This window comes from Odontesthes bonariensis, chromosome 17 (genome assembly GCF_027942865.1).
Source record: "Odontesthes bonariensis isolate fOdoBon6 chromosome 17, fOdoBon6.hap1, whole genome shotgun sequence".
NCBI lineage: Eukaryota > Metazoa > Chordata > Actinopteri > Atheriniformes > Atherinopsidae > Odontesthes > Odontesthes bonariensis.
The window spans coordinates 14086761-14112738 of record NC_134522.1 but is presented as its reverse complement, the minus strand read 5'-3'; the positions used below and the strand labels follow the sequence as shown (position 1 = coordinate 14112738).

The 25978-nt window shown below is 42.0% G+C and overlaps 4 protein-coding genes across 9 annotated transcripts in view; 2 read left to right on the top strand and 2 right to left on the bottom strand.

Moving 5' to 3' along the window:
* Positions 1-118: 118 nt before the first annotated feature.
* Positions 119-6153, top strand: tpp1 (tripeptidyl peptidase I). Its single transcript, XM_075448783.1, has 13 exons — positions 119-210; positions 627-701; positions 1061-1200; positions 1340-1490; positions 1886-2007; positions 2088-2257; positions 2398-2596; positions 3005-3193; positions 3786-3858; positions 3971-4091; positions 4236-4397; positions 4731-4856; positions 5054-6153. Exons 1-13 carry the CDS (start codon positions 200-202, stop codon positions 5192-5194), a joined length of 1680 nt encoding a protein of 559 aa, XP_075304898.1. The 5' UTR covers positions 119-199; the 3' UTR covers positions 5195-6153.
* Positions 6154-6942: 789 nt separating this feature from the next.
* On the bottom strand, positions 6943-10080 carry yy1a (YY1 transcription factor a). The gene is made up of 5 exons (XM_075448784.1): positions 9461-10080; positions 8410-8560; positions 8197-8257; positions 7920-8078; positions 6943-7807 (listed from the first exon to the last, which is right to left on the bottom strand). Exons 1-5 carry the CDS (start codon positions 9957-9959, stop codon positions 7625-7627), a joined length of 1053 nt encoding a protein of 350 aa, XP_075304899.1. The 5' UTR covers positions 9960-10080; the 3' UTR covers positions 6943-7624.
* A 672-nt stretch (positions 10081-10752) lies between these two features.
* Positions 10753-16928, top strand: degs2 (delta(4)-desaturase, sphingolipid 2). Its single transcript, XM_075447685.1, has 3 exons — positions 10753-10908; positions 14568-15310; positions 15773-16928. The coding sequence occupies exons 1-3, from the start codon at positions 10827-10829 to the stop codon at positions 15914-15916; spliced, it is 969 nt and encodes a 322-aa protein (XP_075303800.1). The 5' UTR covers positions 10753-10826; the 3' UTR covers positions 15917-16928.
* Positions 16929-24360: 7432 nt separating this feature from the next.
* The window catches only part of evla (Enah/Vasp-like a), a 35750-nt gene continuing 34132 nt past the window's right edge, over positions 24361-25978 (bottom strand). For 5 of the 6 annotated variants that reach the window (XM_075448031.1, XM_075448030.1, XM_075448029.1 and 2 more), the window contains one exon: positions 24361-25819. In XM_075448031.1, coding sequence (XP_075304146.1) covers positions 25782-25819 — 38 coding nt within the window. In that variant the 3' untranslated portion in view covers positions 24361-25781. The remainder of the gene's footprint in view (positions 25820-25978) is intronic. The other variant, XM_075448033.1, reaches the window with a different exon arrangement.

Sequence of the window (25978 nt, the reverse complement as noted above, 5' to 3'; positions counted from 1 at the left end):
AAATGAGTCTGAGCCACATGACATTTCAACGCAGAACAGAAAAAGCGCGTTCATACGGAAGGTTTTCGGATAGAAATGAACATGTGTTGCAGCTGATGTGTTGATCACGTGAAAAGATGTCACGTGACTCCGGCGTTTACTGTATAACAGCCTGTTCAGGACAGACACAAGAGGACTGAAAGAGACAGGCGAGGACACCATGATCACACTGTGAGTGCTGGAAATAAGTTCAAACTTTCCAATCTTCGTAACGTGACTCGTACGGAAATCATTCGGCCGTCGTTAGACCTTTGAGCGCCATTAGTTTTGTTTGGCTGCTTTTGAAGGGATGACCCTTCACAGATAGCTGCTGCTAACGTTGAAGCGCTAATGTGGCGTTTCAGGTCCCGTGAAACAAAACGTCTCACCGAAAGCTTGTGAGTGTGTGCTAAACAGCGCGTTTGCTTTACATGCGACCTACTTAGCTCTCACAATGAGGCTTAAAAGGAGAGCGTTTTATTAGATGACCCTGGAATAAAGCCACTCGCTTTGCTGCTTTGGGGCTGTTTTCTTAAAACTTCCGCTTGTATTTGGTTTGCATTTCTGGTTTCCAAGCTTCAGTCTTTTTTGTTGTTTCTCTCCAACAGACTGTCCTTCTCCATCCTCCTGTTGTTCAGCTCCTTGGCCCGGAGTGGATTTCTGGAATACGACCAAGATGTCTTGTAAGCAGCATTTTAAAGCTATTTTCTATTTTCCGCTAGATTATTTCCTCTACATCCTGTGTGCATTTTCATAATCTCTTTTTTTTTCTGCTGAGTTTAACTGTCCAGATTTGTAGTAAACATCTATAACCAAATTAAATAGGAAATCTCTGCAAAAGTGGGCTGCAGGATGATTTATAAAACAATACATTACGGGCTGGTTTTAAAAAGCTTTAACGTGACAGAATGACTGATGAACATTTTCATCAACTTAAGGTTGTTTAAAAAAAAAGAATTGCCATATTTCTTTTGCGTCTCTGAAGGGCTCAGCTTACTTGTGTGTTATAGGATCCCAACACGTTTCCCTGCTTTTTCTCCAGGATACCAAAGGACTGGACCCATGTGGGTCGGGTCGGCCCGTCAGAGGAGCTGGAGCTGACCTTCGCTCTGAAGCAGCAGAACGTTCAGCTGCTGGAGGAAATGCTCAGGATGGTGTCAGATCCCGATTCAGCGCAATATGGTGGGGCTCTGGCTGTATTAAGCAAAAACAGACACACACACACACACACACACGTTGAGTTTAATTCTATTATTACCTACAAGTTAAACTCGTAGCCCTTTTCTGGGGTACAAACAGAGGCTTGTTTTGACCTCCACAGGTAAATATCTCAGCCTGGAGGAAGTGGCTTCTCTTGTGCGTCCATCTGAACTCACCCAGAAGGTGGTGCGTCGATGGCTGCAGAGCAACGGGATTTCAAACTGCCTGACTGTTCACACTCAGGACTTTTTACAGTGCACCATGACTGCAGAGTAAGCAAATCTTTTTTGGGGTCACACTTGTTCTGCTTACTCGGCTCACCTGGAGTCGACACAGATGAGGCTTACAGTTACTTGGTTCCTTACACATATAAATCTTGTGAAAAGGCTGTGCTTGTATCTTGTGACATAGTTCCTCTTTATGTGGTTACAACAATCACATTATGCTGCAGTTTTCTGAAGTTCAGAAATCTAGGTCAGAGTTGCTGCAAAACCAAAAAAAAAAAAAAGTCTGTACAAGGAACTTTATGGGAGTTTCAGTGCTTCAATTTTACACCAAAGCCCATAAGTTTATTTCGACTCGCACATGTGGAATTGCTTATATTTTTTTCTGATGGCAACGTGGAAGGGAATTTGTGGACATCAAGGCTGCTGTCTCTTGTTTAAAGGGCTGCAGAGACTCTACTTCCAGGAAGTAGGTTCCATCGTTACATCAGAGATGGCCGCTCTTTGGTGAGGTCTTCAGCTCCGTACTCTGTTCATGGCGACGTTCACCAGCACCTCGATTTTGGTGAGCACCTTTCCCTTAGCTGTAAATGCTGTGTATTCAGGTTAAGATCAGTTCTAACATTGATGCTTCTGCACCTCCAGTCGGAGGGCTTCATCGTCTCCCGCCTAAAGGGAAGGACCTCGACGAGAAGCGACAGCGGTCTAAGGCAGGCCTGCACCTCGGAGTGACGCCCGCCATCCTGAGGGCTCGCTACAATCTGACAGCAGCTGATGTGGGATCAGTTCAGAACAACAGCCAGGCCGTAGCTCAAGTACGCTCCACTCGTGAGATTAATTGTTATGATGCAACGTTAGATATTACAACTGGACATGAGCGTCTGCTTTGATGCTCTAATCTGACCATAACTTTGTGTACTCTCTCACGTTAGCTAGCTCTGTTTTATTTTCTTAGTTCTTGGAGCAGTACTACCACCCAGCCGACTTGGCCGAGTTCATGAAGATGTTTGGCGGAACTTTCCAGCATCTTTCGCAAGTGGAACGTGTTGTGGGCACTCAGGGAGGAGGAAAGGCCGGTCTGGAGGCCAGTCTGGATGTAGAGTACATCATGAGCACTGGGGCGAACATTTCCACGTGGGTCTTCACCAATCCAGGTCTGTATGAACAAGGCAGTATTGAGCTTGCATCATCTCGCATATTTTCTCATTGTATATGGTTAAGAACGGAGTACAGTCATACCAATGGACATGTCATTAGCATTGTCTGTACTTGGTTAAAAAGAATACTTCAAAGAAATGCAATTATCTTCAAGTCTACTTGATAAAACCATTAAAGAGGTTGTTAACTCAGCCACCAGCCATAACTCAGCTTCAGTAATGTATGTAGAGTAGAGAAGCGTTACATCAGGAGACATAAAATGTGCAGCGAACACTTTTCAGCAAAGCAAGTGTTTTTTTTGAGAGAAAGTGTTTGTAGAATATTTTAAAAAGTATTCTCACATCCACAAGCACACTCGTGTGTCATTATCTCCCATCCTGCTTTCTCTTCCTGTTTGCCTCCAGGTCGTCACGAGTCCCAGGAGCCCTTCCTCCAGTGGATGGTCTTGCTCAGCAACATGTCCGACCTGCCCTGGGTTCACACCATCAGTTACGGAGACGACGAAGACAGTTTGTCCACAGCCTATATGATGCGCATCAACGCAGAGTTTATGAAGGCCGGTGTCAGGGGGATCTCATTACTCTTTGCCTCTGGTCAGTGTTTTGTCGCCTGAATTCTCCTAAATAGCTTAAACATGTAGGTGAGAGACATTCAGGGACGTTTGTTTCAGTGAAACGCAACGGTTTCTGTCCCAACAAAGATTTGTTTGTGGGACAGCTCCAGCCTGTTATCTTTCCTAATTCGATTTTCTTAACAGTCGCATCTTTGTGCGAGGACGTTCTGTGACTCCTCGTTTCTGGTTAATGCCACATAATGTCTGCTAGGACTTGATCTGGGTTCAAAAGAACACTTCAGTGGGGGAACAGTAAGCTTATAATTATACGAAGGCCTGAGAGTGTGCCGACTGTGTAACAAGAAGAAAAGACAGTCGTGGTCTCTTTGTCAGCTGACGCGTCACTTCTTTCTTTTTCATCAGATCAGGATGTCACTTGAAACCTGAATATGCTGCTGTTGTTGTAAATAGAACACCCATGATCCCACGGCAGCCCTGGAAAACCGGTTAACCCTTTTGTCTTGCAGCGTTATCCAAAGCCTGTGACAACACTCGAAAGATGCCACTTCAGATATGCAGCGTGGTTACCTGTGACATTATTCCTAATCTCCCTGATCATGTGTTATTTTCAGGTGACAGCGGTGCTGGATGCAGACACATGGGTAAAGAACAGAACTCCTTCAGGCCCAGTTTTCCAGCCTCAAGGTAGATTTCTTGCGTATAGTTGTTGGTTGGCTAATCTAAAAAGCAAAAGTTAAGTTGGTCCGAAATCATGCTTTAAAATATCCTGCCGTCAATAAGTGTCTGTCACTCCCAGCCCGTATGTGACCACGGTGGGAGGAACGTCATTCAAGAACCCATTCAAAGTCACGTATGAAGTCACAGATTACATCAGTGGAGGAGGTTTCAGCAACGTCTTCAAGATGCCCGACTACCAGGTACTGAAATCAGATCATCAGCTCCGTGAGATGCAGCCGTTTGTTATCCAGTTACCAACTATAAGGTGTTTTTTTTTCTGTTCTCATCGATACAGAGAGCAGTCGATCGAGATGACATCTGTATTTATTATTTGTTTTACTCAGGCCAGTGCAGTGGAGGGGTACCTGAAGAGCGTAGCAGCAACTCTCCCTCCTCAGTCATACTTCAATACCAGCGGCCGGGCCTACCCAGACATGGCTGCCCTGTCTGATAATTACTGGGTGGTCAGCAACAGAGTGCCTATCCCCTGGGTGTCTGGGACCTCGGTAAAATATATCCAACATGATTCCAATTTTATTCTGAACAACCATCCAAGTTATTTTCAGTATTTGCTTCTCACGATCAAAACAAACTCCAGACCAAACCGTGTGGCTCTGTCAGAACAGAACAGGCAATGCAATTAGATTTATGTTCGATTAAAAAAAGGAAGTTGTTTCAGACGGCTAGGAATCACAGCTGGTGGAATATTATGCAACTAGAAGCTAAGTTAGCCCCATTCATCACATTTTTCAAGGAGGATTTTCAACAAGATTTACCTCTTTTCAGTTGTGCTGAACTTTGAATTCCTTGTGGCTCACATGCATTGCTCTCCCCTCCAGGCATCAACCCCCGTGGTCGGAGGCATGCTCGCCCTCATCAACGGTCAGCGTATATTGAAGGGCTTGCCTGCCTTGGGCTTCCTCAACACCCGCCTCTACAAGCTCAAAGGACAGGGCCTTTTCGATGTAAGGCTGCTGTAAATCATATATACACACTCAGACTGAAAAGTTGCATTTCCTTCTCAAGGAACCCAATTGAAGAAACAGCATTTATAGTTTTGATTCGGTTTATAGTAGGGAGCCGAAGAGGCATTGTTTTTAAAGACGCACCTCTTTTTGTAGTCTTGGTTTGGTTATCAAATTCCATTCATTCTTGTCTTCAGGTGACTGAAGGCTGCCATCTGAGCTGCCTGGACGAGCAGGTTCAGGGGAAGGGTTTCTGTGCCGCACCGTCGTGGGACCCGGTTACAGGCTGGGGAACGCCAAACTACCCTGCACTGCTGGCCGGCCTCTTAACTGACTAAACAGTTAAGACTCCAATAAATATGAAAACCACCCAAGTCTGCTCTGAGAGCAGGTGCTATACAAGCATCAACACTCGTTATCAGGTACCCGATGCCAAAGGCAGGGCGGTTGAATTTGCAGTCTTGTTTCTACGTTTTATTTCCAACATGCGCTCAAGTTTGAAAATTGATCCCAATCTCAAGGGAACGTCTTCGCTGCTCACCAACCCCTTTTATCCATCTAAGAACGGCTGCTATGTGTCAACCATGGGATACGTGGTTTATGTTTTTATTTTTGAAGACTTAAACTGTTCAAATATTTTTAGGTCAGGTATGACAGTTTAGGATTTTCAGCGTCACACTGTAGTTGCCTCTTTTCACCGGCCTGGTTCTCACCACAATGGGTAAGAACAGGAATCTTACGCTTTGAACTATAGCCTCAGCCATAATCAGTAGAATGCACTTGTTGTTATACATAAATTAAGATAAACATAAAAAAAAAAAAATGCTGAAATACATACACCAATCACCTTTTTCATTTACACCAATTCTGCTTCTTTAACATTAAAAGGCAGCATTGACGTCACACTGATGACACAGAGGGATATTTTTCCAAGTCTATTTTGCCATGACTGGGTTGAGCTGGAACACTTTAAAAACATATCTGCGGTTTCAATAAAGCCCATGGCCTATTTTAAATAAATCAGGAACAGACTTTGTAGCAGGATCTTTCTATGGTAGTTTTTTTAAAATTTGTTTTATTTTAAATTGTTGCCATTTACTCTGCAGCCATAAACAAAATAAATGCACTGAAATGCGTGTGTGGGCCCAGAATCATTCAGCAGTTCTACCCATTAGCATTGTTGCACTTGTTTTTCTTCTTATTTTTAAACTCTGTAAAGCCACAAATCACATGTAACGAGGGAGTGACCGACTGTGTTGTTTGTCTGAGCTAATTAAAGATGTTCTTTAAATTCAAAGTCTTTTGGCGCTGTGTTGCGCATGAGGAAAAAAATAAAATCAACATGGCAGCTATGAGCTAACAGTGCAATAGTACGCGTTCATTCATTCATCTTAAAGTATTGGTGAAATAAAGACAGATAATGCCTTATTTAGAGGCTGCATTGTCAATGCCCTGTTCTCTCCCATTATATGGATATACACGGATCTTGAGTAATCTAAATATCTTCCAAAGGACGCCGACTTTCACCAAACTGTTATCGGTGAGTAGATGAACGTATTTTATGCCAGAAAAAAGGCCCAGGTTTAACAAAAAAAAAAAAAAAGTAACTTCTCCTTTAAGGGGCTCAAACATGAACTTTTGATAGAAAGTGTAACATCACCTTGGATAGTTTTTCCCAATATCTAAATATTAATCATTCAAATGATTAATAAATAAACAAATTACTCAAAGAAAATGTGTATCAGCCCTGACACTGTAGAGAAAGCTGACAACATGAGAGCTGAGAGCAATGATTGAATGCAAGCTGACCTCCAATGCACATTTCGACATGCCCTCTGGTTTCCACTTTTGTGTCACGTGTGACAAAAAATTCGCAAGGCAGAAAAAAAAAAAAATCTATCCATTGTGACACAACATACCAGCTGTCAGTCACTTCTAACCAAAAGAGGAAACGTTCAGTACTTTCCCCAAAATGGGAACATAACCGTTCGCATCAACCTACAAAAAGTTGATTACTATTGAATACAAGTTCTGACTTAAGATGAGCTCAGCGAGTACACAAATGACACGCTCTATTCTGGTGGTGCACGGGGGGAGGGAGAGAAACATTTTAATTGTTGATCACTATTGAAAATCACATGGCTATTATCTACATGATTCTGATATTGCATTGTAGAAAATGAAAATATGCAAAGATCATTCAATCTCCTTCTCAAAATACAGTCCTATGAAGGAGAAAGAGGGGCTGTGAAACAAACTGTGAAACCTCTTCCAGGAAGACCTACAACAATCTTAATACTCACATTACCACAAAGCTTATGTCGCACAGTGTACAATATGCACACTTGAGGGGAGGGGGGGTACAAAATTGAAAAGTTTTAACTGCTGAGGATCAATGCAAATTTGCAAAAACTTTATAACAGACTGCAGTAAGGTATAAATAAGTTGTTTTTTTTCTTCTAAGGAACAGATCCATGAATTCTTATCTTCATAAGAAGAAACCGTAAAATGTTCCGTCCAAAGGGGAGAGAGGCCGGGCCTAAGGGGTTGTCACAAGATTTCACAAGTTCCTTGATCAACCCTCCAAATTCATTATCAAAAAGTTCACAAAAGTAATTTTTCTGTTTGAATCTTTCGTCTAGAGGCAATACCAAAGGGACCTATCGCACAACAAAGCAGGCCACGGAACATCAGTCTGTCAAGGGGCAGAGATGGAGGTCACCACCTCCATTCTTTTCTGCCATTAGCCCGGTGCGTTCGTGGCTAACTCACTGGTTATTTTTGGCTTTGGCGTGTGTGAGGATGTGAGACTTCAGGTTGGTCGACTGAGCAAATTTTTTGTTGCAGCCGTCAAAGGGACACACATACGGGCGGTCTCCAGTGTGAATACGCACATGTGTGCGCAAGTTAAAGTCCAGAGAGAACCGCTTCCCGCAGCCCTCAAACGTGCACTGGAAAAGAGAGACAGAGAGTTACTGCCGCGGAATTTATCGACCTGAATCTCAAATCCAGCTATATCATTTTTCATCAGCAAGTTTGTTTAAGAAACAGGGAAAAACTCACCTGGAAAGGTTTCTCTCCTGTGTGTACAAGTTGGTGCCTCTTCAGTTTTGAACTCTCCACAAATGCTTTGCCACATTCTGCACAGACGTGCACGCGAGGCCCGTGGGTGTGCAGGTGTTTCCTCATCGCTGAGTTGTCCCTGAACATCTTGGTGCATCCCTGACAAGTGCAGGTACAGTATGAAGCTCATCATTCAGAATTTTAGACTCATTTGTGCACCCCCCCATAGGCATAGTTGTCAGAAAATAAACACCGATATAGAGGATATCACGCTTACTTTATGTGGACAGGCTATTGTCCGAGGCGCGTCATCTTCTTTTACTTTCCTTGGCTTCATTCTGCAATCCAAATAAAAGTGGTTTTGTAAATTGTTCACATAACTCTCAATGTCCATAAATAAAACAAGTACTGAAATCCAACGCTGCTTCAACTATCCTAAAGTGAGAGAAATGTTCATCAACTGCATCCGATGTGAGCAGCAAACACTTACCGTGCAAACTCTGCCAGCTGCTTGGGATCCGATAGGTCAATACCCGGGATGCCACCAGGAGGAAGCTTCTTTCCGGTCATATATTCAGAATAATCTGGAGGAGAGTTTTCTCCTGCAATTTGCTCCTCGTGGTCAATGTCCTTCTTGTCGTCTGTATGAAAGGGGGACAGTTTTAAAGGTATTAAATGGAAATAAAAAAAATTCTGTTATTGGCACGAATATAGCACCAGTATCAGTCTTATACTCAACATTATTACTAAACATTTCCAGCAGGTTAAATGTCAGAATGTTGACATATTTGATATTTAGTGACACTGGTTCTTCAAACATACATTCTAGGGAAAAGAGTATTTAAAAACAGTTATATAAAATATAAAATGCATTATTTTATGCTCTAAATACAACGGGAGTTGTTTTGCAAATGTTTTCAAACTTTTGATTCAAATTACTCAAACAGTAGAGGAGAAAAGCTACGTTTACGAACATGCTCGTCTTTCCGACACTCCATTAATAGTTACAAATACCTTGGTGATAAATACTATAAAACCCAATAAGTTATTTTAACTGAAGGTGTAACACTTCAATCCTTATTCGAAATAGTTATTATGACAAAACAGGATAGCCCTCATTCGTTGTATTTACAAAAAACGTGACCATGTAACGTTTGCTTACAATAAGAGAAGCGAAAGGTCTGAGGGGTTCCTGAAAGCACCACCTCCACCGCTAACTGAACTGCGCCACAGCGGCCTAGCGGAGCTACCTGCACTCGCGCCCACTGTCGCCGCCATCTTCGTCGGCCAAATAAACGCCATTTTTTCGGGCCGCCATACTTTCTAGACCGGGAAAATATGGCGGCGCCCATCGACACATAAAACATGGCTTCCCATAAAAACAAAAACATTTCAAAGAGAGTTTAAGTGCCTCAGAGTGGGGAAAAGAGTCGCACTTGAGCGGAAGACGAGGCCCAAGCTGGGCCCAGTCACACGACACACACGCTGAGAACAAAGCGACGGACCAGCTTGCAGGAATTCACTTAGGACTCTGAACTTACCCGATGCCCACATAGTAACAGAAAATTCGCCCTCCAAAGTCTTTATCTGGACTTGTTTCTGTTCCCATTTTCGTCCAATATCTCCCCCACTTAGGTAGCTCTTTTTGCCTGCTTTCTTTCCGCTTCCACTCTTCTTCATCCGGCCTGTGGACGAGCTTTTCCCGGCGACAGTAACCAGAGTCTGTTCAATATAGTCCTCCTCCACAGCAGGTACTGGGATAAGGATTTGGTCCTCATAACCGTCATCCGTATGCAGTTCAGAGTCATCCTCGCCCACCACCTCTTCTCTTGTTTGCACCAAAATAACCTCTTGATGCTGGTGAATCGAGTTGGGATCATCCGTGTCAAGAGGCTGTAAGGCGATCATAGGCTGGTGCTCACCGTCCTCTCCTACAACTGTGGTCTCGATTGTCTCTACTTCGATTTCGTGCAATTCAACAATTTCAGCTGGCATCTCCGACCCGTCCGTTTCAATGTACAGGGTGTCCCCCGATGCCATGATTAATTTCGTATTTCCACCTTCTTATGTGCTATTTTTCACACACTAGTCTGCTCCTGTCTACTGCTTGCCTTCCTCCTCCCTCACCGACAACAACTCTCCACAACTGTACTCTCGTCGCCACAATGCTCTAGATATGAAGTCTCGCGTGATTTGGACAAAACATTTTGTCGATAGGGGAAACTTGCAGCGTTTCGGTTTTAAAAAAAAAAACGTAAACTGTGCACTCTGTAATCCGTGAGATACTTTTTTCCTTTTTTAAAAAAACTTATGGTAACCATATCCAAAAATTATGGAAGGACCTGTGTGAATTAATTATTGACAACATTGACCCTGATTTCACTTGGTGCGTTGAGAACTTCTTGTTTGACTAAGACCCCCCCCCCCCAAAAAAAAAACACCCAAATTACCATAATGTTACTGACCTAATTATTAAGTAAATATTCTATGTTCACCAAATTTAATAATTCCAATCTATATTTGACTCTTGAAAATATACACACACATAGTCACTATATATATATATATATATATATATATATAAATAAAATGCACATTTAACAGAAACAATTTTCCATGCCACTTAAAACCAGGCTTAATTAGCTTGCTTTATGTTTATGTCCCAGTGTACATAGCAACACTAACATGTCACTCAATGGAAAACACCCACGGGAAGGCTACACACATTATAGAGCAGGTGCACGTTCAGTTTTGCCCCTCCTTACCGTAGCCTGGAGGAGGTGCTTGAGGTCACACCTTACAAATGAGCACCGCAACCTGGGCGAGTGGGTGTGCCCCGATACTGTGAGGGTTTGGTGACACACATAACGCCGCACTGCCGCTCTCGCAGACTCAGAGAGGAGAGCCATGGGGAAGACAGGTGGAAGAGGAGACTTTGAATGGGTCTACACTGACCAGCCGCACACTTCAAGAAGAAAAGAAATCTTGGGTGAGATGATTAGAATATAAATAAATGGTGACATGCGACAGCCAGCAGTTCCTTTTCCTGTTACTTTGGGTGGAAATTGAGTTTGTTTCCTGTGGATACTTATAAAACCTCAGCCGGTTAAACCTGTTTATTAACTGTTGCTTAACAAGCTATCTGTCCCCAATGGATGCAGAGAAACTGTTTATCTAAACATGGCAGTTTAGAGAAATCCAGTCTTGACTGACTTTTCTAAGTTTTTTTTTAAAGGTACAAGGGGAAATAGTATTTAAGAATCATCTGAAAACAGCAGAACAATAAATAATTATATAAGATATTGTAATTGAGTACCAATTTATTGCGGATAGATTACAAAGTGACTGTACAGCATAGTGATGATTTGGACTCCAAGTTTAATTTCCGATCACATAGCATTCAGCAGATTCAAATTTCTTCCCCTCAAAACTTAGTCAAGACTTTCGTGCTATGATATTTACAATATGTACACGAGGGTTTTGTTTGGAAAAGTCACTTTTTCTTAGAAAGAGGGAGCGTGGATATCAACCGCAAATCCAAATGAACTCGGTTACTTTGCCACATTCTTCCCTTGTCAGGACAAAGGGTATGTCGAAGTGTATATACTCAGATATGTGAGGAATGGCATTTATTCATGCTCGGGCTATTAAATAACAGAGGATGAGTTCGATTTCGTTGAAAGCCCCACAAAAAGGAAGCTGTTTTTAAAAAATATATATACTTATTTTTCTTACATGTGAGTCCTTCTCCCTTGAGAGAACTCATGAGACAATAGCGCATGCAGGCGACTATGCCTCCAGGCTTGCTTGGTAACAGGACACAGTCCCTGCTCAAGACAAGCACATATTCAGTCATGAAGTGAGAAAAAAAAAAGCCATCGTTGGAGTTTGAGTGGATCCCTTGGAAAATTATAACTTATGATTATTCATTATTGTCTTTTCAAGCATTATTTGATATTTTATTTGATTATTTTGATCAAAAATGATCTTATTGGATTATCTGATGGATTGTGTAATTTGACTCAGAACAGTTCAGTGTGTAACAAGCTGGAAACCTGTTGACATGTATTTGATCCTGGCTTTGTTCAGCAGTCGCATGGTTGCTCTGGCGTGAAAGAAGCATCTCGTAGGTGATGTTTTTTGACACCGCCGGGCCATGAATTATAAAAGCATTTTGTTTTAATCATCCTGTAACTCCCCAAAGGGGAGAGGTCCAAGGATGTGTGTGTCAGGGGTTATTCACTGTATCATGTGTGATATTTTGATTGAGTGGTTGTATAAATTGTTTGGTATGTTGGCAGACTGTAGGTGTGGGCTCGGCTCATGTACAGATGACGTCTTTACAGTAGCTTTAAGGTCAAACAGATCATAAGATTCGTAGTGACTCTCATAATGGTTAAACATTTGACAGTAATTAAAACATTTACCTCAAAACAATGCATAATTGATGTTTTGCTTTGGCTTTTAGCATCCGGTTAAAACTCCAATCATTTTTTACTGAAACCCTATTCTGTTAAATTATCCCACAATTAGATCAATGAAAGGTCTTGCCTCCCAGACTTGGTGAAGCTGAAATTCCAATAATAGCAGCACTGTGTCCATCACAGAGCCATAAACCAGTTTAAGTATCGTTTTTTTTATGGGGCCTGGTTATTCATTTAACTTTATGACTTGTGGGTGGGCTACACTAACACCTTGCAGATGACACACAGATATATCTCGCACTGTCTCCAGAAGACTGCAGTCCTATAGAGTCATTGTGCGACTGCTTAGAGCAAGTCAAAAAGTGGATGAACCAAAATTTCCTTCAGTTAAATCAAGAAAAAACTGAGGTCATTGTGTTTGGCAACAAAGAGAAGAGGTTTGCTGTCAGTAAACATCTTGAGTCACTGTCTCTAGAAACTAAACACCAAGTCCGGAACCTCGGCGTGCTGATAGACTCAGACCTGACCTTCAACTATCATATCAAATCAGTCACCAAATCAGCCTTTTATCAACTTAAGAACATATCCAGAATTAAGGGTTTCATGTCCCAAACAGATCAGGAGAAGCTGATTCATGCTTTCATCTCCAGCAGACTTGACTACTGTAACGGTCTTCTGACTGGACTCCCCCAAAAGAGTCTCAAACAGCTGCAGCTCATTCAGAACGCTGCAGCCCGAGTTTTAACCAGAACAAAGAGATCACATCACATCACCCCAGTTCTCAAGTCTTTACATTGGCTCCCGGTCAGATACAGAATAGATTTTAAAGTTCTGCTGCTCGTCTACAAATCACGGAATGGTTTAGGTCCAGAATACATGAATGACATGCTAGCAGAGTATAAACCCAGTAGAGCTCTGAGATCTGCTGACTCAGGTCAGATAGTGGAGCCCAGAGTTCAAATTAGACACGGTGAAGCAGCTTTTAGCTGTTATGCTGCACACAACTGGAACAAACTACCAGCAGAACTGAAATCAGCCACAACTGTAAGCACTTTTAAATCCAGGTTAAAAACATTTCTCTTTCGGTGTGCTTATGGTTGAGTTTATATATTTCTTTTTCCCCTCTTCTTTGATTGCTTTAATTTTTATTCTATTTTTTTTTTCTCTTTAAATTGCTTGTTTTTATGCTGCTTTATGCTGTTCTTTTAAATGCCTTGTCTTTATGTAAAGCACATTGAGTTGCCTGTGGTATGAAATGCGCTATATAAATAAAGATGCCTTGCCTTGCCTTACCTTTCAGTGTAAAGTGGGATTAAGTAGTAACCTCAGTTCTACATTTGAGATGAGTTTGCAGTAGAACAAAAATTAACTGTAAGGGTTATGTTATGTGAAGCTGTATCTCGATGAGTTATTGTTTTAAAGGAAGTGAGTTATGGGAAGCACCAGATAATCGTTACCTGGGGTGGGTGGAAATCAAAATGCAAAAAATGTCTCTAAAGTCGGGCCCCAGTGTCTGTAATCATTTAGTTTCCAAGGTGATTTGAATTTCTGCATTTGCATAGAGGCATTACAGATGAGGGCTGCAAGCATAGCAGCACGCCTGTTTTGCATCCGAAATCCCCTGATGGCGTGTTGCTACCTCTTATTTAGAGCATGATGGGATATCCTAAAGTGCTCCGCATGCTATTGTGATCCGGAACTTTTGGTGGATGCTGCTCTTGACTTTCAGGCACCACATTCTATTTGTAGGAACTTGTATGTCCCAATGAGAAGATTACATTGCATAATGTTTTTGAACCGCTCCCTTGTAACTACCTGTGTTTCGTGTCCCTCAGAAAAACAACACCTCTGCCAATTAAACACGACTTTTATCAGCAGGCTTTTCCCAAGAGAAGAGTGGGTGTCTTAGAACATGAGCGAATGAGCTTTTACCTTAATTTACTGTAAAATAATTCCATTTATCTATATATCTAACTATTACTGCTGGCTCCATGTCAGATGTAGAACTCTTTTAATATTTAACATGAAAACTTATGATTGTTGTCCCCCTCCCCCTTTTTCCCCTAATCTTTCATTCTAATCTCACTATTGCTATTTGTTTCCTTCAATCGATCCTCTTCTGTCTTATTCCCCAACTTCTGTTTTTCCTCCATCTTTTGTCCTCTATACATCCTCTCCTGCAATCTTCTTTTCCATCCTTTCCTCTGCCTATCTCTCTATTCAGCCAAATATCCAGAGATCAAGTCCTTGATGGGTCCAGACCCCCAGCTGAAGTGGGTGGTATCCGGCATGGTCTTAACACAGCTCCTGGCCTGTTACCTGGTCCACAACCTCACCTGGAAGTGGATATTCTTCTGGGCCTACGCCTTTGGAGGCTGCATTAACCACTCTCTTACTTTGGCAATTCATGATATCTCTCACAATGTGGCTTTTGGCAACAAGCGGGCAAAGTGGAACCGCTGGTTTGCAATGTGGGCCAACCTGCCCATCGGGGTGCCCTACTCCGCCTCCTTCAAGAAATACCATACTGACCACCACCGGTATTTGGGTGGTGATCAGCTGGATGTTGACATTCCTACAGACTTTGAGGGATGGTTTTTCTGCACCCCAGCCAGGAAGGTCCTCTGGCTCTTCCTCCAGCCATTATTCTATGCCCTGCGACCATTGGTTGTCAATCCTAAACCAGTTGGTCAGCTAGAGATCCAGAATGCTGTAGTTCAGCTTGCAGCAGATGCAGTTATCTTCTACTTCTGGGGGCTGAAACCCCTTGTTTACCTCATTGCTGGATCCATTTTGTGCATGGGCCTGCATCCCATCTCTGGACATTTCATAGCTGAGCATTACATGTTCCTGAAGGGGCACGAGACATATTCTTATTATGGAGCACTGAACTGGATCACCTTCAACGTTGGGTATCACATGGAGCACCACGACTTCCCCAGCATACCTGGGAGTAAACTACCTCAGGTGAATCTGTGTTTCTGTCATAAATCACGATAACTTTGCCAACAGGTTACCTTTGGACTTGAGTCACTTTTGCAAGACTATTATTAGTAGAGTGGTAGAGATAGAACACAGTCAAACTTGGGGCAGGTGTGGGCAGATACAATGGATCTCTCTTTACTTTTAAGAGTCTGACACAAAACAGGTATTGGCAAAAGCCACCGGTCCTTGTTTTTCTATCAACTGCAAATATTCATCAGATGAATGGACAGACTGTAACAAATTAGCTGATGCAACTCAAGCATTAAGATAGAAAAGAGGTTCAATGGGAGATAGCTTTTTACTTGGCTGACAGTAAGACTTCATGTTGGGCAGATAAAACGTTATCTGCATTATTCTGTATCTGATTGTTTTATCAACACAAAGTCAAGAAGTATTTTTTTCCAAACTTGCAGCTTTACTTTCTCGTGTTTTCTTCTCCGGCAGGTCAAGCAGATCGCAGCGGAGTATTACGACTCCCTGCCCCAGCATACCTCCTGGACCCGCGTGTTATGGGACTTTGTGTTTGACGACAGCATCGGCCCTTTTGCCAGAATCAAACGGGAGTGCAAGCTGAACAAGCTGGAATAGATCTTCGATTATATTCAAACGGAAAAGGAAATATTAGTTGTCTTATCAAGAATATTCTCTAGATGAAAATGCTTGTTTTCCCTGGCAGTGTGATGTCACTGAAGTCAAACTGAAAAACATCTAATCCGCCCTTTACTCATGTTACTATACGAGAAATTACAGTTCTCATTTCAGTTCACTTACACAGATCAAGAAAGTAGTACTTCAGTGTTATACAGCTGAATTGTCTTCCTGCTGTAACAGATGGCCCATTGTCATGATATAGTGTAATTTACTTGTAGCCAAAAGATACTCTGACGGGCCAAATTACAATAAACGGCAACATTTCCTCATTTGTATATGAATTCTAAATTGTGGACAAAGGTCATATAAATTCTCATGAGTTTTTACTCATGTCTCTCTTGTAAGTTTCCTTTTCCACCTTAGAAGTGATTGAATATGAGAATTCAGACACACAAGACTTCTCAGATTACGTTACACAGTTAAGACGTTTATCACGCAGAACATTGCTGATGTGGAAAATGAGCATTGAAAGTTACCTTCCAGCCAAAGTAGGCTTTTCTTCATTCTGCTGTCTGCGGCTCCATCGTGCTGAAGGCAGGGAGTCAGAACGATAAAAACAACACAGAAAGTAGTTCAGTAGAAATCTTTGGTTTGGTGTTTTTCGAAGTCATTGGGCTTCTATTTTTTTTTTTTTTTTCAGATTATGTTTTTTTAAATAAATATTCATCACATTTAGTCTGCGTTGCTGTGACTTCTCCGACGACCACTTTCTTTTAATCATACAGTTTTTCTACTGTAGGTCTCCTTAAGTTTAGAGATTTCCTCATTAGATATTTCTGGAGTGCTGCACTACTGTTTTGACTCATTTGCCAATAACTGAAGAAGCACCTTGTAGCACAAGGATCTGAAATGACCGAAAATAACACCCTGACCCATGAGGAGCAGAGATCATGACATGGCAAAGAGCAATTCAGCAACTCTTAATAAAATGATCAGCTTGACCATATAAGCCTGTTTCTGTTATTGTGACCGCACATCTTGAGTGCAGTTTAATGTTCGCTAATCAGTCACAAAATGTTGCTAACATGCCTCGAAAAGAGCTGTGACCTGTCAGGACATGGGATCTCTGTAGGTGTTCTGCAGTGTCCAGCACCAGGATGTTTGGGTTCTCTTCTTGGGTGTGCTTCCTGCTTCTGAAGAGTGCAGACGTGTCTCTGCTTCCTCCTGCTGCTTATCGCTTTATTTGCTTTTAAATCATTTTACTTCTTTCCACAAGTCTTGGATATAATTTTATTCTTTTTCTTTTAAGTAAACCAAGACTTTTTAAAATCATTTTTATACTTTTTACATCTTATCTGACGAGCCAGCGACTACAATCCTTTCAACATGCCCCGTGAAAGCTGTCGGATATATCAACAAGAAATTTGGGCGCTACAAGTAAGGATTTTTGCCTTAGAAACTGAAATGGGACTTCATGAAATGCTCCCAATGGAATCCAGTGGTAAGAAGTCCACATTTACTTCCAAAGGAAAGGGTGAAAAAAACTGCTACCTCCAACTTAAAGCTAAATGATACTGTGTGTTTTCCAAGACTCTGTAAAGGCACGTATGATGGACTTGGTGCAAAGCCGAAGAATCGTCAAACTGTTGGTATCAACAGAAAATATGTAACATCACCCGGAATAAAGTTAACAAACAGATTTTTACCACTGTCAGAGCCAAATGTGAGTGTAACAGACAGAGAGACGGTACAAAGAAGCAGATGGACAGAGAAACTGTGCCGAGTGTCAAGGTCAAAGATACTCTTGTGCTTGGAGACGGAGCCATATCTAATATAAACATAAACAGAATGGTTACATGCAGCTATCCAAGTGCCACTGTCTCTGACATCAGAAGATTACTACCAGAGGTACTGGCAAAACACCAAGGGGTGAAACAGCTGATTGTGCACGTGGGTGCAGTGGACATCAGAGAGAATCAGTCTGAAATCTTAAAAAAAGACTTTGAGAAACTGTTTGAGAGTCTTGATAAAGTGACAATACCAACATTCATAAGTGGACCTCTCCCAAACATCGATAGGAGGATCAACAAATTCAGCCGGCTGCTTCAGTTGAACACGTGGCTGTCCAAAGTCTGTGAGTCCACAGGACCTCATTTCATCGAGAACTTTAATCTTTTCTGGCAAAGAGATGATTTCTTTCAAAGAAAAGGCCCACACCTGAACAGAGGTGGAGTGAGACGACTGACGGATAATCTTCTCCACGCTCTGAGGCATCAGAAAGGGCCAGGGCCAGGACCAGGACCAGGACCAGGACCAGGTCCTGTGCTGCCGCAGAGAGAGAAGACGAGCCAGAGAAGAGCTCCTGCCTCGCCACCCAAGGACCCAGCAAAGGATTCAGCCACAGCAGCCACAGCAGCACCTCCAGCATCCCGAACACAGGATTCAGCAGCTCCACCATCGCCTTCACCACGGGCCTCACCACAGGCCTGGGACCCACCTGCTGCATCTACACCCTCCAGAGATGTTTCACCATCGTTCTCTTCTCCACCGTCACCCAGGAGATTTCCTGATCATCTTGAAAGCTTGGTGAAATCGGGGATTAAAATGGTTCCTCTCACGCCAAACATGGCAAGATCAAGAATTCTATCCTCAAAGAAGCATCGAGCCCCTCTCCCTCCCCAGCCTACTCCATCGACCAAAGCCCCCCCAGCTTGGCCCCCACCACCGGTGCCCACAGCTGTCATTTCCAACAGCGTCAATGCTGTTGTCTAGGACACTAAGGGCCTCTGTGTTGGTAAACACCATCTCAACCAGAGGTCCAAGGATGGAGTGAAGAGAGGGACAATCAGACAGTCCAATCGGAGAAATCTTATCCATGTCCTTGCAAGAACACAGCATCCAGTTCAACTATAACTAATCTCAAACACGCAGTACTCAATGTCAGATCTTTAAGTAACAAATCATTCTTAATTAATAGTTTTATTTCCTCTCACAATCTTGATTTTATGTTTTTAACTGAGACGTGGCTCGACAAAAACACAGCAATTTTGTGTCTGAAACACGAGAAAACCAGAGGGGTGGGGGTGTTTGTGCCATGTTCAGGGACAATATACCCACCCACAAGTTGTCATTTGGGTTTTTTTCATCATTTGAGTATGTGTCATTCAAAATGGAGATAAAACAATCTTCCTTACTTTACATCACCATTTACAAACCACCACAGAATTGTTTTATTGATGATTTTACTGAACTACTTTCAATTGTGTGCACTGCTTTTGACTGTTTAGTCATAACAGGGGACTTGAATGTGCATGTGGACGTAGCGCATAACAAGGAAGCTAAAGAGCTCACTGCTGTCCTTGAAATGTTTGGTCTAACTCAGCATGTGACTGAGCCCACCCACAACAGAGGGCACACTCTAGATGTGCTCATTTCAAGGGGTGTTGTTATTTAAAACGTGAATGTCGTTGATGTTGCTTTATCTGATCATTTCTGTGTTTTCTTCGACCTATCTACTTTACCCAAAACACCAGCTGGGTCTGCAGTTGTTCGGGGAAGACTCATAAATGACAGAACAGGGACACAGTTTATGGAAATGATTAGGTTTGAGAACATCCTGTGTTCTGATGTTGATGATCTGTTGAACTCTTACACATCAAGTCTCTTAAATGTTTTGGATACCATTGCTCCTGTCAAGGTTAGAATGGTTAAAATTGTAGCAGTCACAGTGCCGTGTGGATTAAGAGTTTTTCAAACTTTGACAAAACCAACATTCCTGTGGGGGATGTTTACGTATGTGGATATAAACCAGATCTTCATTTTCTTTCCACAAAGGAAAAAGAGACAGAAACTGCCTAATTTACGTTAACCTTCTACCCTCTTAAGAGCTTTTGGGGAGTCGAACTCGCAACAGACGCTCTCCATAAATTGGGATAAACTCGAATGAACAAAGAACCTTTCTGTTGGAAATGTTGGAGACCTCAATATCTTATCTTCATCATAAATCGCGGTTGGCATTTTAACACCCTTTCCCACCAGAGAAAGAGACCAGATGGCTACAGTCAAGACTTCACTAAGACTCACTTTTAGTCGAATCTTAAAACTATATTAAATGTGTTTGATAACCGTATACAATTTCTTTCAGGTTTCCAGCTTGATCACAAGACGCATATAGAGACAATTTGTACGATTCTGGCTTAAATATTGACAAAGAACTGATCTTGGTTGAAAATGCCCAACCTGCCTGATGGAACCACATTGCCCCCTAGTGGTCTGCAGTGTTGATTAGTTGAACATTTAAATCCCCGAGGACTCAGTAAAATGGACAAGAGATATGCAACTATTAACTTCTAACGATGTCCCTTCGGTATCTATTTGGTATTTGTTTGGTATCCCCATTGTTAACACAGAAAAGTAACATTGTGTGGTTCACTATTCATATGTCACGATTTCATAGATATTCATCTGAATTTTGAAAGTCATAATCATCAATTACGTTGTGTGTTATTTTGATGTCTTTATATTGCAAGTCTATGTTATATCTTTAATCTGCATATCTTAACAAGATGTGGTGTTTTCAGAATCACCGAGACAAATGTTCTATGAGACGGAGTAATGGAGAAATAAGAGTTTCTTTGTCTCATCCAGAAATCCCCACATAAAACAGATCACCTTACACAGACACCCAGGCAGACATTCACAACAGTTCAGGCATATCATTGGCTGAAAGAGTAGTGTAAGCTTACGTCACGCCCCGCCTCCGAGAGTCAAAACCCGGAGCCCGCGAAAAACACATCCCTCTCTGCCTCTCGTTTTCTCGCTTCAGGCGTCTTGTTTCTGGCTTCATGCCACTTGTTCCAGAAGAGTTTCAACCCAGAGTTTCAGAAGGAGATTTGAGCAGAGAACAGTTGCTCAGAGAGATTTGGAGATGGTTTGAGCAGAAGAGAAGAGCTCACCAGAGTTTGGGAGTTTTCCCATGATCTCAGGAGAGAGCGGAAGGACGTGAGGATGAGCGATGCAGAGGACGACCGGAAGGAAGCCCTCCAGAACCCAGTGAGACCCCGGAGACGAGAAAGAAAAGACCCGAACAAAGATAAGAACAGAATGAAGTTTTCCTACCCAGAAAACCAACTCAAGCAACCTTTTATTAATCTTCTGTGAACTTAAGTTCACTTCATCAGAGAAGCAACGGACCCACTGACACTCAGAAGATTCGATCATCTAACCACAGCCCTCTGCACCATCGTTCCCGTTTCCCAGTGAAAGAAGCAACTGAGAAGTCCGCTAAAGTCAGCCACCACAACCAGGAAGGCCCAGAGAGCGGAAGAGAAATCCCCTCGGATCCCGCGTGGCCGCTGCCGTGTTCCGAGCTGACTAAGCAGAACTTCAGCACAGTAAGACCGACCCGTTTTCACCTTAAAGTGGGTTCGATGGATGTCTCGAGGCTTTCACAGAATGATACATTAATCCGAAATGTCAGTATTTAGCGTCAAATAGTCAGCCAACCTAAACTATTTGAATACATCCAGTATCTCTCCATTCCCCATAGTTTATTTTCCATTCACTAAGTGTTTTATATAATCACCCATATTCAATACATCTCCTGTTTGTTTTAAAGGTTCATGTTTTGGTCATATCATTTTAATAAATAGTTCATATATCTATATATATGTTATAATCACAGATTGTGTCGTATGCTTTCTTTACGTAATGTCTGTCCAACCAAACGAGAACTTCACGAAAATAGCGAGATATGAGACTGATTATTAATTGATTATTAATTGATTATTAAATTGATTATTAATTTAACATACCAGAATCGTAATATTTTAACAGTTTTCCTACCTGACTGTCACTTAAAGTAAATTATAGGTAGGTGGTGCCCTTAATTCGAGGTTTAAGATAAATCCTTATATTTGATAACCAATAACGCTACAAAAGTAGGCAAAGGGCGCCATGGAGGAAAGAAGAGTCGGTCAGGGCACAGAAAAGGGAGTGCCGGAGAGCCGAACGGAAATGGCGCAAGTCAAAGCTCCATGGTTCATTATGAGACTTACAAAGAAAAGCTATGTGTGTTCAACCAGACTTTGTGTAGAACAAGGGAGAGTTATTTTTCTGAAATCATCAAAAACTGCAGTAACAACTCTCGTGTCCTGTTTGCTACAGTAAACAGATTAACAAACCCTCTGGTTTCACTGCCTTTAGAACTCATTTCTACATCCAAGTGTAATGAGTTTGCAATATTCTTTAATGACAAAGTTCAAGGCATTAAAAATGCAATAATTTCCACAACACAAATAACTACTCTGCAGCCAACTAGACACCTAGAGCTGACACATTTCACACCTGTTACTGACAAAACAGTCGAAGAGACCATCTGCAGTCTGAGTTCATCAACGTGCTGCCTTGATGAGTTGCCCACTAGATTCCTAAAGTCTGTGCTGAGCAGTTTGTTACCACAACTTGCTCATCTAGTCAACATCTCACTCCAGACTGGAACATTTCCAAAGGCCTTAAAAACTGCTGTCATTAAGCCTCTTCTAAAGAAGAGCCATCTTGATGCCACAGTACTGAACAACTACCGGCCCATATCAAACCTGCCATTCTTAGGCAAAGTCCTAGAAAAAGTTGTATACCAACAGCTTAGTGACTTTCTCCTGTCTAACAATGCCTTTGATACTCTCCAATCAGGCTTTAGGCCCCACCACAGCACTGAGACAGCTCTGATCAAGGTGACAAATGACATCCGCCTGAACACAGATGCAAGTAGAGTCACAGTCTTAGTTCTGCTGGACCTGAGTGCTGCCTTTGACACAGTTGACCATGCGATCTTATTACAGAGGTTAGAAGACTGGGTGGGAATCTCTGGTCATGCTTTAAACTGGTTCAAGTCCTATCTGGAGGACAGGAAATATTTTGTTGAAATTGGTAACTGTGCCTCAGACCAAATGGCTATGACCTGTGGAGTTCCCCAGGGGTCAATCCTGGGACCCGTATTGTTCAATCTGTACATGCTTCCACTAGGCCAGCTAATACTCAGCTATAATGTGTCCTACCACAATTATGCAGATGACACTCAGATCTACGTGTCACTGACGGCAGGAGAACACGGGCCTGTAGATACATTGTGTCACTGCATGGAACAGATCAGTGTGTGGATGCAAAACAATTTCCTCCAGCTAAACTCAGACAAAACTGAAATCATTGTGTGTGGCCCACAGAAACAAAGAGAAAGTGTTATCAGTCACCTTGAGACTCTCTCTCTAAAACCCAACTATCAAGTTAGAAATCTCGGGGTAATATTGGACTCAGACCTGAACTTTAACAGCCACATTAAATCAGTAACATTAGCAGCTTTTTACCATCTAAAAAACATTGCCAGAATCAAAGGAATAGTGTCTAAACCAGACTTAGAAAGACTGATCCATGCGTTTGTCTCCAGCAGGTTAGACTACTGTAACGGCCTGCTCACTGGGCTCTCTAAACGGGCTGTAAGACAGCTGCAGTACATCCAGAACGCTGCTGCTCGAGTCCTGACTAGAACCTGGAAATACGACCATATTAGTCCAGTGCTCAGGTCTCTGCACTGGCTTCCTGTCGCTCAGAGAATAGACTTTAAAACAGCTCTGCTTGTGTACAAGTCTCTTCACGGTCAAGCGCCAAAGTACATCTCTGACATGTTAGAGCCATATGAACCAACTCGGGCTCTGAGAACCTCAGGAAGGGGTCTCCTGCTGGTGCCCAGAGTCAGGACTAAACAAGGTGAGGCTGCGTTTCAGTTTTATTCTCCTAAAATCTGAAACAGCCTTCCAGAAGATGTGAGACAGGCCTCAACTCTGATAATGTTTAAATCCAGGCTGAAAACAGTTCTATTTAGCTGTGCATATGACACCTGAAAGTATTTTATCTGTACTCTTCACTTTTTAATTACGAAATGATTATTTTAATGGGTTTTAAATTTCTTTCTTTTTTAATTTCTTTCTTTTATTTTTTTTATTCCTTTTTAATGGTTTTATTGCCTTCTTGTGATTTTATGTAGCTGTAAAGCACTTTGAATTGCCCTGTGTATGAATTGTGCTCTATAAATAAAATTGCCTTGCCTTGCCTTGCCTTCTCCTAACTTTAAGGCTCGGTTTGTTCTCACACAACCATAGTCAGAGTAGTATGGTATGCAGACCATATAAATGCCTCAGGCTCTTTGCCATGCTTATTGTGCCTTTACCGAGCAGCTTTTTTGTTCAGCATGGCAGGGCACATTGTCCTATTGGGGTTTGGCTGCTGAGTGTCAGGATCCAAGGTTTCCCAGTGGACCGCTGGATTGACGGTGGTTCGTGTATCAGTGGCTGTAATATTGTCTTTTGTAATAAGTATGATTTTGCTCCTGTCATTTCTATTCAAATGATTGTACCATATTATAAACAAATGGCAGAGACAGTTGACACAACCTGTGATGTTTTGGTTTGAATGAATTTACTTCCAGCTTTTAAATCAGAACGTAGTTGAGAGCGGACAGAGTGGATAGAATGCAACAACTGATATTCATCCAAATCCTTTCTGCAAAGACACATTTAGCTACCATCACAAAGGCCTACATTTAACCTTCAGTACATTCCTCTCTAGGTAGGATCTCCATATTGCCAGAGCAACCATTTTTCACCCCCACCCCACCCACATTGCTACCATTATCAGGCTCAACATCTCATATATAGAAAGGGGACCTCTCATAGAAACAAACCACTATAATAAATGTACCACCATTTTATGTGTTTTTCATTATTTTCAAACCAAATAAAAAATGAATCCATAGAGAAAGGGTTTCATGCATACTTGGGAGATTCACAAAGCATAGGATGACGAATAGATAATACTACATTGTTTCATATGTAGGTACGACCAGGTGGCACATTTACAGTTATCAGCCTGTTTTGTGAATGAACCCCAGGTTTTAATGATCGCACACATCTGGACAGGTAGAGTGCAACGTGTGCCTTGGTCACACTGGAGTTGTGGAACAGACTGTATGGCGTGCAGTCTGATTTCCTGTTTAAAAAAAGTGTTATGTCTTGGATATGAGAGGTAAGAGGTAACTGAAGCAGCTAATTGAAGGTTAGACACACAACACCAGTATGAGCAAGGTTATAAAAAATGATTTTTTTTCCTTTTTTCTTTTCTTTTTTTTTTTTTTAAATATGCCAGTTGTGGGCAAGTGGGTAAGCAGCACCAGTATGCCCATATTGTGCTTGTTATCATGAAATAGTTAGGGATAAACTAAACAAAAGTAATAGAAAATAGAAAAGGCTGACATAAATGGTGTGCAAGATTCCTTTTTCCCTCTATAATATCAATAAAATACTCATTGTCATCAACAGCATCATTATTATCACCACAGTTTTTAAATAATAAAACAGTAAAAACTTAGAAAACAAAAATAGTTTCTTCTTAAGACTTGGACTGAACAGAGAACAAAGAGCTGCAACACTGGGCTGACTGAGTCTAGGTGCACAGAGAGGACCACAACACCAAACTCAGAACAAATGTCTGTTCATTCCCCACTTTATGATTTAGTTCGCGTTTCATCTTCTATTTAAGTTCCTCAGAACATCAGTCCCTCTGTTTCTTCTGCTCTTCCTTGTCATTAAATCCCTGCTCTCTTATGTCCATTTCTTTCTTTCTCACTTTTGCTGTCCAGCAGACTTAAATGTTGGCACAACGTCTCTGCAACTCGCATCGCGGCATCTCAAGGTCACAGAAACATTGAGAGAACATTCCCCCGGTCCTCGTGTCTGTGCATCTGCGTGTCCATCCTCCTCCAGCTCCTCCTGTCGCTCTCCTCCTGCTCCTCCATCTGCATGCTCAGATGAGATTAGGATGTACTGATTCTGCCGATTTCTTGTCTGATGGCTGCAGCATAAGAAAGAGGCTTTTGAGAATAAGAGAATATCTGCACTACATTGTTCTACATTCACTCTCAGCCAGGCAAATGGTTAGAGTCAGTTAAGTAGGAATTTGAATAGAGATATATTTTATTGGAACGGACCGTTCTGGACGGTTCTGGTATGA